General features: G+C 38.0%; 1 protein-coding gene across 7 annotated transcripts in view; it reads left to right on the forward strand.

Annotated features, from left to right (window-relative positions):
- The window catches only part of CDC42BPA (CDC42 binding protein kinase alpha), a 327,653-nt gene that overhangs the window by 112,318 nt on the left and 198,421 nt on the right, over nt 1-16,914 (forward strand). For all 7 annotated transcript variants that reach the window (XM_048843358.2, XM_048843360.2, XM_048843359.2 and 4 more), the window contains exons 3-4: nt 3,618-3,701; nt 12,334-12,429. In XM_048843358.2, the coding sequence (XP_048699315.1) occupies nt 3,618-3,701; nt 12,334-12,429 (180 nt within the window). The remainder of the gene's footprint in view (nt 1-3,617; nt 3,702-12,333; nt 12,430-16,914) is intronic.

Below are 16,914 nucleotides of genomic sequence, written 5' to 3' on the forward strand. Positions count from 1 at the left end.
CTTCTGGCTTTAAAAGCTATGAAGTCATCTTTAAAAATGTGTTATCAGGTTGTGATCAACTCCTAGGGTTGATCACAACCAGTTAGCATGTTTTAAAACATAAATTGCCCTGTTTAAAATTGTGTTAGTTAAAACATGGTTAGCTAACGTGTTTTTAAAAACGCAACATATTTTTTCTACTAGACATGGTCAATCTGTACCAAGCAACCTTGTAACCTTTATTTTATGTAAACCACCTACCATGTCCCTAAATAAAACTTTTTCTGTCTACATCCCGTACAAAGTCATGTTTAAAACTGTGTTGGCTATGGAGAGTAACTTCCTGTGGGTGTACTGTATTTTGTGTTTTCTATCTAGTTACATAGTAAGCTCTTTGGACTAAAGAGTTTGCTTTTACTATGCGTTGTGAAACATGAACCACAATGGTGCTACTTAAATAGTAATCAACAAGGCTGCTATTGTTTCTAATCAAAATTAAAAGAAAATTCTGAAACATTATATAGACACTAATGTGTGTGTGTGTAGATAGTTTATGTAATACATAAACACACAAACACGTACACAGGGGGCCTTTTTGATACTCTGCTATCCTCAAAAAATGTTTTGAATGGTCAAAGAAAGGAAGAACTGTTAATCACTCCCCTCTATTCATCATAAAAGTCTGGTTCCTGGAACTTACTAAAACTGGACATTTTAAATTTTTTTAAATTTATTTTTTTCTGTGAGTAACCCACTGAAAAATGTTTGGTATATGCTGATGTAAACAGTTTGATTTTAGTTGGATTTTATTTTCTGTTTCATTCTTCCAGCAGTTTTACATATTTCCCACAAACAGCAATGCTCCCTGGCATGCTGTCCAACTGTTTCTGCCCCTTATTAGCTAGGCTTCTCATCTCTACACTATATGTAAGCATGTTTCTCTTTGCTTCCTCAAGTATTTTTCTAACAGAAGCTACCAAAAAACCCAAACTGACAATAAATGCCCTCTTGTTTCCCAGGTCAGCTGGGGTAGAGATCACTCTGCATGCAATGGTTGCGATTTTCAAAGGGATCAAAGGGAGTTAGGTGCCTAAGTTCCATTGAAAGCCAATGGGAGTTGGAGACCTAACTCCTTTAGCCTTCCTTGAAAATTGTAGCAGACATGCTCAGGCCTTGGATCATTAACAGCCACTTCCAAGACTATGGGCCAATTTCGAAATACCTAACTCCTTGACAGAGTTTGAAAAGTCCACTGACTTCTTTACTAGTTCCAAGCAGAAGGGTTCCCTGGTAAATGAAGGGGTTTTAGTCTTTAATTTCTGCAGAATTCAACCTCTTCTTAAAACAAAAGAAAAACTTTCTACCCCTTATGGTTGTAAAGGTCACCTTCCAAATATGAAAAAAATATAAACTGATGCAGTGTTGTCTCTTGAGTGAGACATCCAGCTCCACTGCCTTTGGAATTGCTCATAGATTTCTCAAGCAACAACAGAGTGAAACTGAAACAAATAAGTTTCAACACTGCTATTTAGAACCTTGGGACAGCTATGAAACTGACAAGGAATCTAAATCTTTTTCAGTACCAAATTTGAGCAAGTCTTGAGAAATCCCAAGTCTGGACCTGAAAGTCTTTTATGAATATGAATCTAAACTGAAGGCTGTGGCAGATTTTCAATCACTGGCAATTTTTAACTCAAGACTGGAAGTTTTTCTAAAAAGAACTGCTGTGGTTCAAACAAGAATTATTTTGGGGAAGTTCTATGCCTGGTTATGCAGTATGTCAGAGTAGGTGTTCACAGTGGTCCCTTCTGGCCTTAGAATCTATATTTTTTAATGAATCTGTGTATGGGAACCTAGGTTCATGTGCCTGATCTTTATTGAGGATAGCCTTTAAAAATTTAGTTTGGAAACTAGTTTCAACAGCTAGGTCTGATAGCCTTGTATTTTCTCCTCTTTTCATTTCTTCTTGAATTGCATTTTATTTTCAGAAGGGGGTGGGATGTGATGGAGGGCAGGCTGATTAATGTACCACAGCACCTCTGGGAGTTAATAGCTGTTCCACCCAATTTATAGTTTAGCGAGAGAAAGAGAGTGTTTCTGCTTTAGAAATCTATAAGGACTGTAAATGGAGTTTAACATGCACCTATACTAGCTTGATGAAGCTATTTCAGCTGGTGCCACCTTTGAAGAAGGGTTGAAAAGAGCCTTGCATGACATTTCCTTCATCAAGCTGTCAGCATCTGTTGCATTTTCTTTCCTGTTATTACTTCTCTGGCATGTAACCAAGTTGCTGAATATGAAAGAGATGGAGAAAGTGTAGAGTTCAACCATATATAATATAGTGTGTGTATGTATGTATGTTGTCACTAGCCTGCAGGGTAAAGATGATGCTAATCTGTGAGACAACATCCTGGTCTGCAACCAAAACAAAAACAGTCTCTTCTCTCCTTAGGCCCTGGGAGCATGCCTTTCTTTGCAAGCGAATGGGAATTGGGGTAGATTGATGTATGGATTTTAAAATTTATGAAGGCACTGAGCTTTTCATATTTGAAGGTTAATTTTGTGGCTCAGGAAGTTGAGTCCTGGGTTCTGTTGTTAGCTTTGCTTCAGACTTCCTTTGTTTTTATGGCTTATCCAAACTAGGGAATTCAGGACTGTACCTATGATGTCCACATTGTGAAAACAAGAAAAATAATAAATTTGTTTTGTATAAACATCCCCACCTCCCACTTGCCCTGCCTCTTTCTTGATATGATCCCATCCTGGCTTTTGTCATAGTGTATCTAATCTAGATTGTAAAATCCTGAGGACAAGGAGTTTGGGTTTTTTCTCTTGGTAAATTGCCAAATGTACCTCTGATGCCTAATGTAAATGTTAAGTAAGAGTCATAACTTCTCTATTTTTAAGTTTTCCCATCCATAAAATGGGGATGATAATACTCTCCTAGTTCATGGGGGTGTAAAGAGACCTCAGTGAAAGCTTCATATGGAAGATGGTATAGGAGTGCATAGTATTATGCTTAATTATTTTTATTTATTATAGCTTTCCCTGTTCTTTGAAATGGGTCTAGAAGATTGATCCTGTAGCAAATCTCCAGTAGATAATTCGTTGTACCAGCTGACATTCTGATGTTTCTTGGTTTTGGGACCTGACTACTACATTACATTACAAAGGAACTCTTTTTTGTTTGTCGCTGCAGCCATTTAGTTCAGTGATAGAAGAGAATGGGTTCAATAACTATTCCAAGTTTTGGGAACATATCCAGTGATGATATGGCAGTAATAGGATAGAGGGGGAAGGAAGTACTGTACTGATAGAAGTGCCATCTTTCAGCTGTGTTCAGCTATTGTAATGTAGAAGGATATACTTTTATGTAATGGAGGCTTAAGGGGAATTTAAGAACTTTTACAGAACAAATACCCTGGACAGCTGTGAAATTACTCTTCATGGTTTGTGATGATGAATGCTTGGTACGGCATCATGTACGCAGAGTGAAGTTATAAATCAGAGTCAAATCCTATCACAACAAAAATAAATTTAAAGCTACTCAGCCGTCTACATATTTCCAAAAAAGGATTATTCTGGCAACCACTTTTTTTCCTATTTTAGGTTGTTCATCTGCAATTTATGTTTTCCAGGTTGCAGTAGTAAAACTGAAAAATGCAGATAAGGTATTTGCCATGAAAATACTGAATAAATGGGAGATGCTGAAGAGAGCTGAGGTAAGACTACAGAAATGTTTTTAGTGTTCATATACTTGCTTGTGAGGACTTTACTCAGTTATTCTTTTTAAAAAAAAAAAAAAGTTGCTGAATTTTCATAAAGAAACAAACAATAAAAATACAAAAAGGTAGTTGATTTACAGCTTGTATATGTTACCCAAAACCACATTTTCCAAGGATATCCAATAAATATACACAATTACACAACTTTACAACTGGTCAAAGCTGAAAGACCATACAATTCAAAATCAGACAGTATTACACAGGCCTAACATGTTAGGGTTGGGGGTAACCAAGCCCCCCCCAAATAAATAAAAAATAAAGAAAAGGGGGAGAGTACAGGAAGAGGGAGGGAAAAAGCAGAAAGGGTAGGTGCAATGGGACTCTGGCATTATTTGAGCTATCTCAGCATTCTTTATCCAAATGTATCAAGAATCAGGTTCAAAATTTTTTCTAATTCATATAATTGCTCTTTGTCACAATAACCTATTCTTTCTTTTGTTGCTAATGCAGAAGGTATGAATACCACTGCTCTATTCTGGGCATAGGCCTACTCCTCCACTTTTGTTAAATTCTGAGCCAAAATCTTGGTGGTGGAGATAAAACCAGCATGTAGATATGTAACTTGGAACTATAATTTTCAACTGAGGTTTGGTTGCAGAAGCCAGCAACTAATTTCACTCTTGTGTCCACCTGTTTCCACAGCTGCCTAGCTGTTGAACAGTCCATAGCATATATATCAGGATTCCATTTTCTTTACTACAGCATCAACAAACTGCTTGCTTGTGTAACCTCTGGTGAGTCCAATACATATGAATAAAATATTTTTTTGTATCAGGCATAGCCGGAGATCCACACAAGCATTTTTAACATTCTGTAATATGCTCCGCCATTGAGGTACTTTTAAGGGCTGTGATAATTCACTTTCCCACGCTTTCACAAAGAACTTCAGGCTGCTGGAGTTCCTCTTCATTAGTAAAGCATACATAGTGGACATGGGCCTGGGGAATGTATGAACATTCCAGGGGTTCTTAGTAACTCTGGGGCCTATGGCAGTCCTAGAGCATCCAGATCAAATTGATAAGTTGGCAAGTGTTTCAGTTGTTAGTACAGTCACTCCACTAAGGGTGGCTGGTTATATTGTTTCTTTAATTTTAGACATCTATATCAAACCCCTGTTCAGCCAGTTTCTCCAGGTTTTTTCCCAATTTTCAAGTCTGGGTTACCCTAGATACGTACTTTTGGAGCACAGCAAGGCTGAAATGGCTACCTCTTAGCTAGGACAACCCAGACCCTTTGCACAGTCTCTGCTGCAGGCATCCTATTTTTCTCTGTCAGACAAAGAAAAACTCGTTTTCCTGCTAGGGGAGTTAGCTGCATTAATACCTGTTCAGTTTCCACCTATGTAGGTATCATGATGTTAGCATGCTGGAACCAATTTGACATCTGTGACATAATGAAAAGGATAATAGTAATTTTGTAGGTCTGGGAGCACAAACCACTCTTTGACATTAGGGAGCTGGAGATTTTTAAATGATAGTTGTATGTTGACCAGGGCCCCACAGAAATGCTCTAATAATGTTAGTAAATTTTTTAAAATGAAAAGAGCGGTATCTATAGCTAGGCCATTTAAAATATAGAGGAGCCTAAACAGAATATTCATTTTTACTGGATTGACCTTCCCCATAGGCTCAGGGAGAGAAGGTGCCATTTATTTGTATCATTACTTATTTGAAAGAATACAGGATCTAAAGTTACCTTCACTAGTTTGTTAAAGTTTCTTGGTACTTTTATACTTAATTACATCAGGTTGCCTATGGAAATTCCATTGAGAAAAAGCCCCACGACATGACAACCAGGAGAGTTGTAATATTTTTGATTTTTCCCAATTTATTTTTTAACTAGCTATTGCTCCAAATTTTTGAATTGGTGATAGGAGGGTTAGAATAGTGATTTGTAGTTTGGATATACACAAAAGGACATTGTCTGCATATAACATCAGTCTGTATTCCATGGAACCAAGTTGCATGTCTTGGGTATCTGGATAAGTTTGTATAGCTTTTCTCCTCTTTAAGCAAAAGGAAAGTGAACCTTATTGGGTTTGAGTACAGTATTTCAACCAGTTGTGCTTGTGAATCCACCTTATAGTAATTTCATTTAGACCACATTTCCCTAGTTTGTTTGAGAATGTCATGTGAAACAATGTTAAAAGCCTTACTAAAACAAAGATACATCACATCTACTGCTTCCGCCCTATCCACTAGGCCAGTAATGTTGTCAAAGAAGGAAATCGGGTTGATTTGGCATGATTTGTTCTTGACAAACCCATGCTGGCTATTCCTTATAACCCTATGATCCTTCAGGTGCTTTCTTCCTGTTTGGAATGCAGCCCTTATTATGTGATTCTTTTTCTTTTTTCTTTTTTTTTCTTTTTTTAACTATACTGATACAAATACAGTTGATTTAGGGAATATGTACACTTAAAACGTTACAGCATCACAGCTGCAATGCTGTACTGCTGTAGATACTTGCTAAAGTGACAGTTGGGGTCTTTCATCGCTGTAGTTAATCCACCTCCCCAAGAGGTGGTATCTAGTTTGACGAAAGAATTCTGCCATTGACCTAACGCTGTCTTCACTGGGGATTAGGTTGACAGCTATATCCCTCAAAGGTGTGGATTTTTCACACCCCTGAGAGACATAGCTATGTAAATTTTCAGTGTAGACCAGCCCACAGATATCAGTTTATTGAAAAGTAGGAAAGGATAAATTATAGCAGTAAAACCTGCTTTGTTGTAAATTTATTTTAGGGGCTTAAATTATTTTAACATAGTATGTTCTATAAATATGTGTGCTTGTGTAACATTTCAATTGCATAGAGTAAAAGTTAACCCTTGTACATTGTGCCAGCAGTTCCCCCCAAGTCTGGCATAACATCTTCCAGCTAATGTAGTTAGTCCTGTATCTCAGGTGGTAGAAGTCTGTGCTACAGAGCAGAAGACTCAGGGTTCAAACCTTGAAGAGCTTACTGCAGTTCTACATAACAGAATTTGTGTTTACTTTTGTTCTTTAAAACATCCTAAGACATTACATACAAAAAACTACATTAAAAGGATGTTATGTAGGTTGCAAAATCAAGAACTGAAAGTAAGGAAAATGTCAGATTAACAGTAGCCCATGCAACCTTAATTTTGCCCCTTATGTATGGTTATGACCCTTAATTACATGACCCAATACAATTTTTTCCCCAGGGATCCTGCCTAATTCAGTGAACAGGTTGGACACACCAGGATGCTGAACTAAGGTTGCAAGAGCAATCATAAATCTGTCATTTTCTAACTTGCATGCTTGCCTTTGCAACCTAAATACTTTTAACACTTTTTATATGTAGTGTTACTTAGTTTGACAAATGCCTTCTATTGGCTTACTGATCCATACAAGAAATCAGTTGGCTTACTGTGCCTAGATTTCAGAGTAACAGCCGTGTTAGTCTGTATTCGCAAAAAGAAAAGGAGTACTTGTGGCACCTTAGAGACTAACCAGTTTATTTGAGCATCTCAAAATGCTCAGATAAATTGGTTAGTCTCTAAGGTGCCACAAGTACTCCTTTTCTTTGTGTCTAGATTGTGGTGTATTTGGGAGATATAGACTATCAAAACATGGTAGTTACTCCTTGATCGCTTTCTTTCTCTGTTGTGCTCCTTTCCCCATCCTCCATCTCTGTGTTGTATTTTTATAGTATAAGCTTTTTACATGTACTTTGGTATTTGTGCAATATATTGTAGACACTACTAAATCTATTGTTGTTGTTATAATAATAGGGCAGGCACACACTGCAAAAATTGAAAAGAATGGCATTTGCAGGTATGTGGGGCATTGAAGGTCACACTGTGTAATGCAATTTAATTCCAGAAGGTTCTGTTTCCATTTTTTGTCATCTAGTCACCAAACCAGTGGAAAAATAAAGCTGTAGTTCTTTTTAGACTGGTTGTGCAGACTTCAAGAAACCCACTGGGACCTGTGGGAAGGACATTTTAAATATCTTGCATAGAGAAGATATTTCAAAACTATTTATAACCTCATTTTAATGGAAAGAAATACAATTTTTAAACTGGCTTTAAGAGGGTACATTTAAAAATAGAATGGAGTTTTATTTCTAGTTTTGATTTATCTGATTTTGCTTTCATGCTGAAATAATGAAACATACTACACACTGTAATTTCATCTAACTTTGGGGGGAAACACCGCTAGAGTTCAAACAAGTTCCCAGCCAATGGGAGCTGTGGGAACCCGAGGGCCGCTGGGATGTGTTGGCTGCTGCTTCCCGCAGCTCCCATTGGCCGGGAAAAGCGAACTGTGGCCACTGTGAGCTGCGGGGGGCCATGCCTGTGGATGGCCAATGTAAACAAAATGTCTCGTGGCCCGCCAGCGGATTACACTGATGGGCCATGTGCCGAAGGTTGCCTATCCCGGTCTAGGTTTACATGGTCCTGCCACAGCACAAGCAACTGGACTTGATTACTTCTCTACATCCCTTCAAGTTCAATATTTCTATGATTCTGTCATTTATGTTCGTTTAATGTGATACAATTTTCATAAAACATACAGGAACCATATAAATCAACACTTGGTCTTAATTTTTCTTTGGAAATGCTCTCTAGAAACACAATGGATTTCCCATCAATCTTACTTATTAAACAGTTGGCTGAGCGCATTGGAGATCATCAGAATATAAACACCAAGATAGAAATAAAGTGGAATGCAAAAAATGCAGCTGAATTCCATCATGTGTGACTTATTTATACTGCATTTCATTCTAGAACTTTAACTAAAACAAGTTTTTGGTGTTGTCTAATATGAAGAGATTAAGTGTTGTAGAGCATTGAGTGCTAAAGATCCAACAGTTCATAAAATAGTTCTGATCAATAGATCAGCAGAAGATCTATTGATTAAGATTAAGGTAAAATAATTTTGCACTTTACAAAAGTTATCAAGTGTTTGGTAACATACACTGAAGCTATTAGTCATATTTGTCATATTACCTTGGGTCTTAAATCTAGTACTAAATTTGCTTACTCCTCCTTCCTTTAAGGGGAAAAATTAATCTGTCTTAATTGGCTGTCACTCAGTCCTGTTGGCCTTCTCATCAGCTGGGAGAGTAGGAGCACTGCATGACCCATCCTGTAGATAACAGTCTTCAAGGGCCTGTTATTTATGCAGTTGCATAATTTACCATATAATGAGCCCCATTATTTGTTGATGGCCCTACATAATTCAGTAGTAGACCCACAGAAAGCATTGGGAATGTTTGAAGTGGGGAAGGGAAGGATTGGCAGTCCAAGAGAAGCTGTCCACCGAGTGGAGGCCAGACAGGTCAAGGAAAAAGTGAAGTACAAGAAAATTTGGCCTGATAGGCTGGGGAGAGGCACCCAGTAGTATTGTTTACTCTATCTAGACTAGAAGGAACCCAAGGGATATTACAAGTTAAAGCAGATTTCATACATCTAAAATAAATGTTTATTTTTATACATATACATTTTAAACATTTACTTTTGATGTGTGTATGTTGAGATTGTCAAAGCTATCTAAGAGACTTAGATACACATCTTCCCTAAAAACGAATCCACGCTGTAAGCCTCAGGATTTGTGTACTTGGAAAAGTTTCATCCAGAGGGAGCCTAGTGAAGTGGGGCTGAGGATCCAGGGAGAGGCTGAGTAATATGAGAAGATCAGGAGCCCAAGACAAAGTGGTACTCGTGAGAGAGCTGCTCCAGCTTTCTCCGCCAGGCTATTAAAATTTCAAATATGATCTACTGTAGTAAAAATTGCTGCCAGCTCCAGGCATTCTCCTCCACATCCAGGAGTCTTCTGGGTACTCAAGGAATGCAAGATCTTTTGTGAATTTGTGTCAGATATGATGGCACAATAAATATTAGATAGACTCACTGTAGAAACTAGCTCCATGCATCTGTGTAATAACATGCAGTTTGTTTACTTGTCATTATGTTGTGGGAACAACAAAGAGTTTCTAGTTTCTCATTGTTCTCTATTTCTGGCAAGACTTAAACAAAACAAAACCAAACCACTCTTCCCCCAAATTCTTTTTTTGTCCTCATGCTATTTCTCATTTGACTCCCAATAAAGATCTTTTGTTTATTGTGCAGTGTATTTTATTACTGAATCTTGCGTCAGTCATTCCTATTCTCTCTTGCATAAGGTTACTCTTCAGGTGTAAAAAGTGATTAAGTGTTTCTTCTTTCCGACCTCTGTGTCACATTTGCTCATTTTAGTGGTCAGAACAAGGTTTGGTGTGTTTTGGTTGCTCTTATAAGTGTAGCTTCATCTCTGCGCAAAAATCATTAAGCTGCACTCTTCATTTGTCCCTCTCCAAAGTTCACTGCCAACAATAACCATACTCAATTAATTTGCAAACTGGATACAATTAACTTAGGCTTGAATAAAGACTGGGAGTGGATGGGTCATTACACAAAGTAAAACTATTTCCCCATGTTTATTCTCTTCTCCTCCCCCTCCCCTCCCCCTCCCCCTGTTCCTCGGACATTCCTGTTAACTGCTGGAAATGGCCCACCTACAAAAGGTTCCCCCCCCCCCCGCTCTCCTGCTGGTAATAGCTCACCTTACCTGATCACGTATGGTAACACCCATTGTTTCATGTTCTCTGTGTATATAAATCTCCCCACTGTATTTTCCACTGAATGCATCCGATGAAATGAGCTGTAGCTCACAAAAGCTTATGCTCAAATAAATTCGTTAGTCTCTAAGGTGCCACAAGTACTCCTTTTCTTTTTGCGGATACAGACTAACATGGCTGCTGCTCTGAAACCTGTCATACTCATTTTGGTATTTGGCTGTTTTTGGAAATGAGGTTGAAAAAATAATAAGGAAGAAAAGGTTTGATTTTTCTTTAAGCTATTGCTTAAATATGAAGACACAGGATATGGTTTAAGATGATGAAATTGACTGAAACTGATTAAATGTGTATCTGGAGTAGCAGAATATTTACAGTATATCTTGGCAGAGTTTCTCATCTACGCTTTACCTCCAAATCTCCATCTATCAACTAATCTTCTTCTCTCTTTCATCCTTTTCTAGCCAGCTCCCACTCAAAATCCAAGAATGCCCAGGTCTCTGCATCTTCAAAAACTAAAAAACCCCATCTGCCTCTTCAACTGTCATCCTATCCCTCTTCTGGCTTTCACTCCAAATTCATTGAAGATCATTTACAACCATGGCCTGGAATTCCTGTCCTGCAGTTACATTTTGGATCCTCTTCAGTTTGGCATCCTTCCTTTCTAGTTTACCAAATCTGCTCTCTCCAAGATTGCTACTGACATTTTCCTCACCAAGTCTCAAGAACTCTAATCACTTTGATCTGTCTCCCACTTTTGACACTGTTTGTTCTCCTTCTCAGCGTTTTATCCTTCCTTGGCTTTTACAACTCTGTGCTCCTGTGGTTCTCCTACTTCTCCAGTGATTCCTGAGCATCTCTTGGTGGTTTCTCCTCTTCCCCTTTCCTACCCTGTGTGGGATCTCGGAGGACTCCATCTTTGGCTTGCTCCTCTTCTTGCTTTATACCTTCTCACTGGGTGATCTCATCTGCTGACATGATTTCAGCTACCATCTTTAGACCAATGACTTGCAAATCTGCTTCTTTCAATCCCATCTTGCATCTCAACCTGTCTCTAACATGTCCTCCTGGATGTCTCACCATCAACTTAATTCTAACATGGCCAAACCCTCAGATATGATGCCAAAAAGAAATCAGCTAGTTTGACTAATAGATTGAGGGGAAGATGGAAGTATCTGGAGGTTACTTTATTTATAATCATTAGAAAAATATTGCATATATAAAATATGACTGTACCAGTGTAAACGTGAAGTGACAGTGCTATGAAATAAGCCCATAATATGTAGAGCCAGATCCTACTCCTGTGGACTTCAATTGCATTACTATAGGGGTCATTGTGTTTGGGTACTTATATAAATATATTTGTGCTTATAAATTATATAATGCAAATAGTCTCACAGAGAAGCAGCTCTGATTAAAATAAAGAATCTTGCTGTATTTTTTCAATGCAGCAAATACAGAGGTTGGGGTGAGAATCTCACATTGTCTTGTTGCTGTAGATAAGACAGCACTGTTTTGTACTGAATCAAACAATCTTGCAGTACAGTTGTGTGGGCTATAATTTATTGGACAAGTTATAAATCCTGAAAATGAGTGTTTATAATAGAAACATATATAGCTCACAGAAGAAATTGTGCACATGTAGGGCTAGTTCTGCCCTCAGATACCATAATATAATCTCATTGACTTCCCCATGAACAGGTTTGAGAGCAGATTTTGACCTGTGATCTGGAGACAGTGAGCAGAAGAGTCTGTTTTTTCTGTCTTCATCCCAAGAACAATAACTGGGAAGTACAGTTGTACTCCAAATAGATGTAAAGTGTTGATACACTACTGGCCCCATGTTCTCAACATGTCAGGAGTGTGGATTAAATGCCTTTTACTGAAGGGGGATAAATGTACCTTGTAATGTCATCCTATGTATTTGATCGCCATTTCATGACATACATTTATTGTAACTAAAATATTCTTTTGCCCCCTTCAGACAGCCTGTTTTCGAGAAGAGAGGGATGTACTAGTGAATGGAGATAACCAGTGGATCACAACATTGCACTATGCCTTCCAGGATGACAACTATTTAGTGAGTGTTCCTTTATATATCTATTAAAGTGATTTTAGGCTTTTAGTCTGATATTGAAATACAGATATAGTGTGTGTGCATGCAATGGTTAGCCCTATGTTTGAAATTGAATCTCCATATGCATCAAAACCTTGTCAAATGCATTATTGTGCATAGAGTTTTATAGTATGGAAACTAGGCAGGGGGTTTAGTGAATTTGGCCATGAATATCTCAAGATGCTACTTTGCTTTATCTCTGTATGAGTCTGCAATTATTGGGCAGACTTCTGTGACCAGTAGGTATCAGGTAATCTGACTATTCTTCTTTTGGGAGTGCTCTTGCAATTATATTACTGTACCTTTTCTATAATCTTGTCATTTACTTTGTCCCAATAATCCTGGTCTGATTCACAGAATGAAGTAGCAGTAAATTTTTTTCCTACTATGAAATTAGAGTTAGATATAAAGTTTGTTTAATCTTGATTATTGTTTTTAAATTTTGGCACTGGAATGGTCCTATTGATTTGAAATTCACCCAACTGGGCTCTGGCAAAGAGTAGAGAGGCATAATTTCAATTCTGAACTGTCTCCTCCTGCTGGTTGGGGGGGCTTAACCACAAAAGTCCCAGAAGGGAACAGAAAGCCACTGTATAACTTAGAAAAGCCACTTTAAAAAAAAAATCAATTTGCATAGAACTGAAGATTATAATTGCAGATGAAAGTATCTAAATACGTTTATGTTAAGAAGTATGTCTGAAATGTAATTGGAATGCCTTTTGGTTTTGTTCTGAAAAGTTTGGGTTGTTATGTTTCTTAGTCATTTAAAAAAGGAGTGGTTTGGTACTCTTCATAGTAAAATGAATTATTGCATGCTGATGCTGAAATTTAAATTGATGTACATGTCTAAAATGTATGTCCATCATAAATTTCATTGAAAGAATCCAATCTTTCATATTACATTTAACTGTTAGGTAATATATAGGATTCAAGAAGGAAAATTAATAAAGGATAATCAGATTTTACTAAATCTTTGTCATTTTAAAAAATAAATGTAGCATACTTGAATTGTGTTGCTAACCTTATATTTACTTTCCTGTTTTGTAAAGTACACTTGATAGGTATAAATTGGTAGTTTTGAAGTCTTACTACACCTTTACTTCTGTTTAGCATTGTCATTAGTCGGTGTTTATATAAGTTTGCAACTAAAGGCTACTTCCTGGTCATTTCACAGATGAAATCACATTAACTTCAGTAAAATTACTGGAGTAAAGCATGTATGATTTGGTCCTTAAGGTAAAGGAAATTCGTGAATGTAGGACTTGCAGATCTGGGACTTTTGGTCATGATCCTGCAGTTGAATGCACTAGCATAGCCTCTTGCAATCTTGCAGCATTCCCTTGACTTCAGTTGGTCTTGGCACAGGTTCAGGGCTTTGTTTGTGTATATCTGTTAACAGGATCAGGGCCCAGGTTTTCTATTTCCTGATTGAGTAATATGGACCAGTAAAAACTATAAATGTGTTCTGACTGCTAGCAGTATTATGAAGAAAACATTAAATATTCAGTTGCAGCCTGCCAGAACTAATTTTAATCTAGCCGCTTTCCTTAATATACTCGTTGAGCACAGAGCTGCTTCCATTCTTTATCACTGATGGTCTGTTAACATGTGCTAGTTTTGCAAATTGTTTCATTTGGGAGAAAAAGGCAGGAAAACTGTCTGATTCTCAGTATTTTAATATGTGCTTTGAGCATGTTATTTCTTTCTTGTGATAAAATATACATTTGAAAAGTACCTGTGATACAGAATTTAGGCAGATCTATGACCTGAATTGAATGCCTTTGTGTTAAATATGTATTTATTGCTGGAGTTTAACAGCCTTAATTTGCACTTCTACCCTTTTAAACAGTTTTTTTTTTTAAATTGATGTTTGATTTTTAATTGTGGAAGCATTGTGATGCTCTGCAGTAGTGACATGTGCAGTATATAAAAATAATTACCGTATATACTCATTCATAAGCCGAATATTTTTTGGTAAAAAAGTGACGCATCGAAGAGCAGGGGTTGGCTTAAAAATGGGTCTACAACAAAATTTGATGATTTTAAACTCTATGAAATCATTGAATTCAATATCTAACATTGTTGTTTTGTTTACCTGGAGCGTTTGCAGGCATGGAGCCCCTCAATTCCCTGTGGCCACGGTTCACTGTTCCAAGCCAATGGGAGCTGCGGGAAGTGGTGCGCCACTTCCCATAGCTCCCATTGGCTGGGAATGGCAAACCGCAGCCACAGGGAGCTGAGGGGCTCCATGCCTCCAGATGCTGCAGGTAAACAAAACGTCCCGACCCGCCAGCTTACCCTGATGGGCTGGGAGCCAAAGTTTGCCAACCCCTGAAATATAGTGTTGGTTTATGAAAGGGTCATACAGTTTTTACTATTTTTACCTGTCCATCTTGGGGGGTTGGCTTATAAACGAACGGGCTAATGAACGAGTATATACTGTAATAGATATGATGGGTCTGCACACGTTAAAAAAGGGATATGTTGCTCAATTTATTGGTAGTGCAGTTTTTATTATAATGGAAAACTTCAATCTGCAGCTTAATCAGCTCAGTTTTTCCTTATATCTTTATCTTTATTGTTACAACTGTGGAAGCAAAAGGATAAAAATGTAAGGAACATTTTTGTGAAGAAGACTCTGACATAATATAAATATGTACAACTGAGTTGGGGTTACTGTGTCCTAGTGGCATCTTAATTTATTTCTACAGATGATATCTAAGTTTCTTTTTCAGCATACTGTAGTCTCTTCTAAATGTCTCTTGTACAGGTTTACTGCTATCATAAAAATTGAGGGTGTTTTAGCTGCTTGTTATCGGGTTACAATATTTTTCAGATTTGCTATAAAGTTACTCAGAAACTGGAGAATATTTTGAAGGACTAATATTGTAAACTAATACAAATGTAAATTTTAAGTTTGTTTTATTTACTGTTCTGTGTTGGAGTGTAGATGAATGAATATTGGACCAAAAAATGAATTTAACAACTTCTGTGGAGTGAATTCTTTTTCATCATGGTATTTGTATTATTTTGTCTATTCACCATTAAAAAGACAGTAAAAAAAAAAATTGTAAAGATACAATGGCCTTGCTGGAGTTGCAGAATAAATTAATAATAATATTTGGACCTGCTCTGTTTCCGATTTCACATTCTTTATGCTGAATTGTGACTCTTGTATGAGTGTGGTTTTAAATGTGCACACTTGCTGATTTGATTCAGTTGTCACTCAAAGGATAGTCTGTTAGTGCTTGAAAAAAGTCATCATTTGGAGGTTAGAGTATTTTTAAGTCCCTTTAGGAGTATGCTTCTTTTTTTTTTCCACCTAATCTCTGCATACAAGAGTATTCTCACATGAGAATTAGATCTTAGAGAACTGAGTGGGGAGTCTGTGGAGTCCAGACCAGGGGGATGAGGTGTACAAGGCTTTCTTCAGGCAACTAACAGAAGTTACTAGATTGCAGGCCCTCGTTCTCATGGGGGACTTCAGTCACCCCAATATGTGCTGGGAGAGCAATACAGCAGTGCACAGACAATCCAGGAAGTTTTTGGAAAGTGTAGGGGGCAATTTCCTGGTGCAAGTGCTGGAGGAACTAACTAGGGGCAGAGCTTCCTGGGAGAATAACATGAGGAGGAAAGGAGTTCAGAAGAGCTGGCTGTATTTTAAAGAATCCTTATTGAGGTTGCAGGAACAAACCATCCCGATGTGTAGAAAGAATAGTAAATATGGCAGGCAACCAACTTGGCTTAACAGTGAAATCCTTGCTGATACTAAACACAGAAAAAGAAAAGAAGTGGAAGATTGGACAAATGACCAGGGAGGAGTTTAAAAATCTTGCTCAGGCATGCAGGAGTGAAATCAGAAAGTTCAAATAACACTTGGAGTTACAGCTAGCAAGGGATGTTAAGAGTAACAAGAAGGGTTTCTACAGGTATGTTAGCAACAAGAAGAAGGTCAAAGAAAGTGTGGGCCCCTTACTGATTAGGAGAGGCAATCTAGTGACCGAGGATATGCACAAAGCTAATGTACTTAATGCTTTTTTTTGCCTCGGTCTTCACGAACAAGATCAGCTCCCAGACTACTGCACTGGGCAGCACAGTATGGGGAGGAGGTGACCAGCCCTCTGCGAAGAAAGAAGTGGTTCGGGACTATTTAGAAAAGATGGACGAGCACAAGTCCATGGGGCCAGGTGTGCTGCATCCGAGAGTGCTAAAGGAGTTGGCGGATGTGATTGCAGAGCCATTGGCCATTATCTTTGAAAACTCATGGCGATTGGGGGAAGTCCCGGACGACTGGAAAAAGGCTAATATAGTGCCTATCTTTAAAAAAGGGAAGGAGGAGGATCCAGGGAACTACAGGCCAGTCAGCCTCACCTCAGTCCCTGGAAAAATCATGGAGCAGGTCCTCAAAGATTCAATTCTGAAGCACTTAGAGGAGAGGAAAGTGATCAG

This window comes from Caretta caretta, chromosome 3 (assembly GCF_965140235.1).
Source record: "Caretta caretta isolate rCarCar2 chromosome 3, rCarCar1.hap1, whole genome shotgun sequence".
Taxonomy (NCBI): Eukaryota; Metazoa; Chordata; order Testudines; family Cheloniidae; genus Caretta; species Caretta caretta.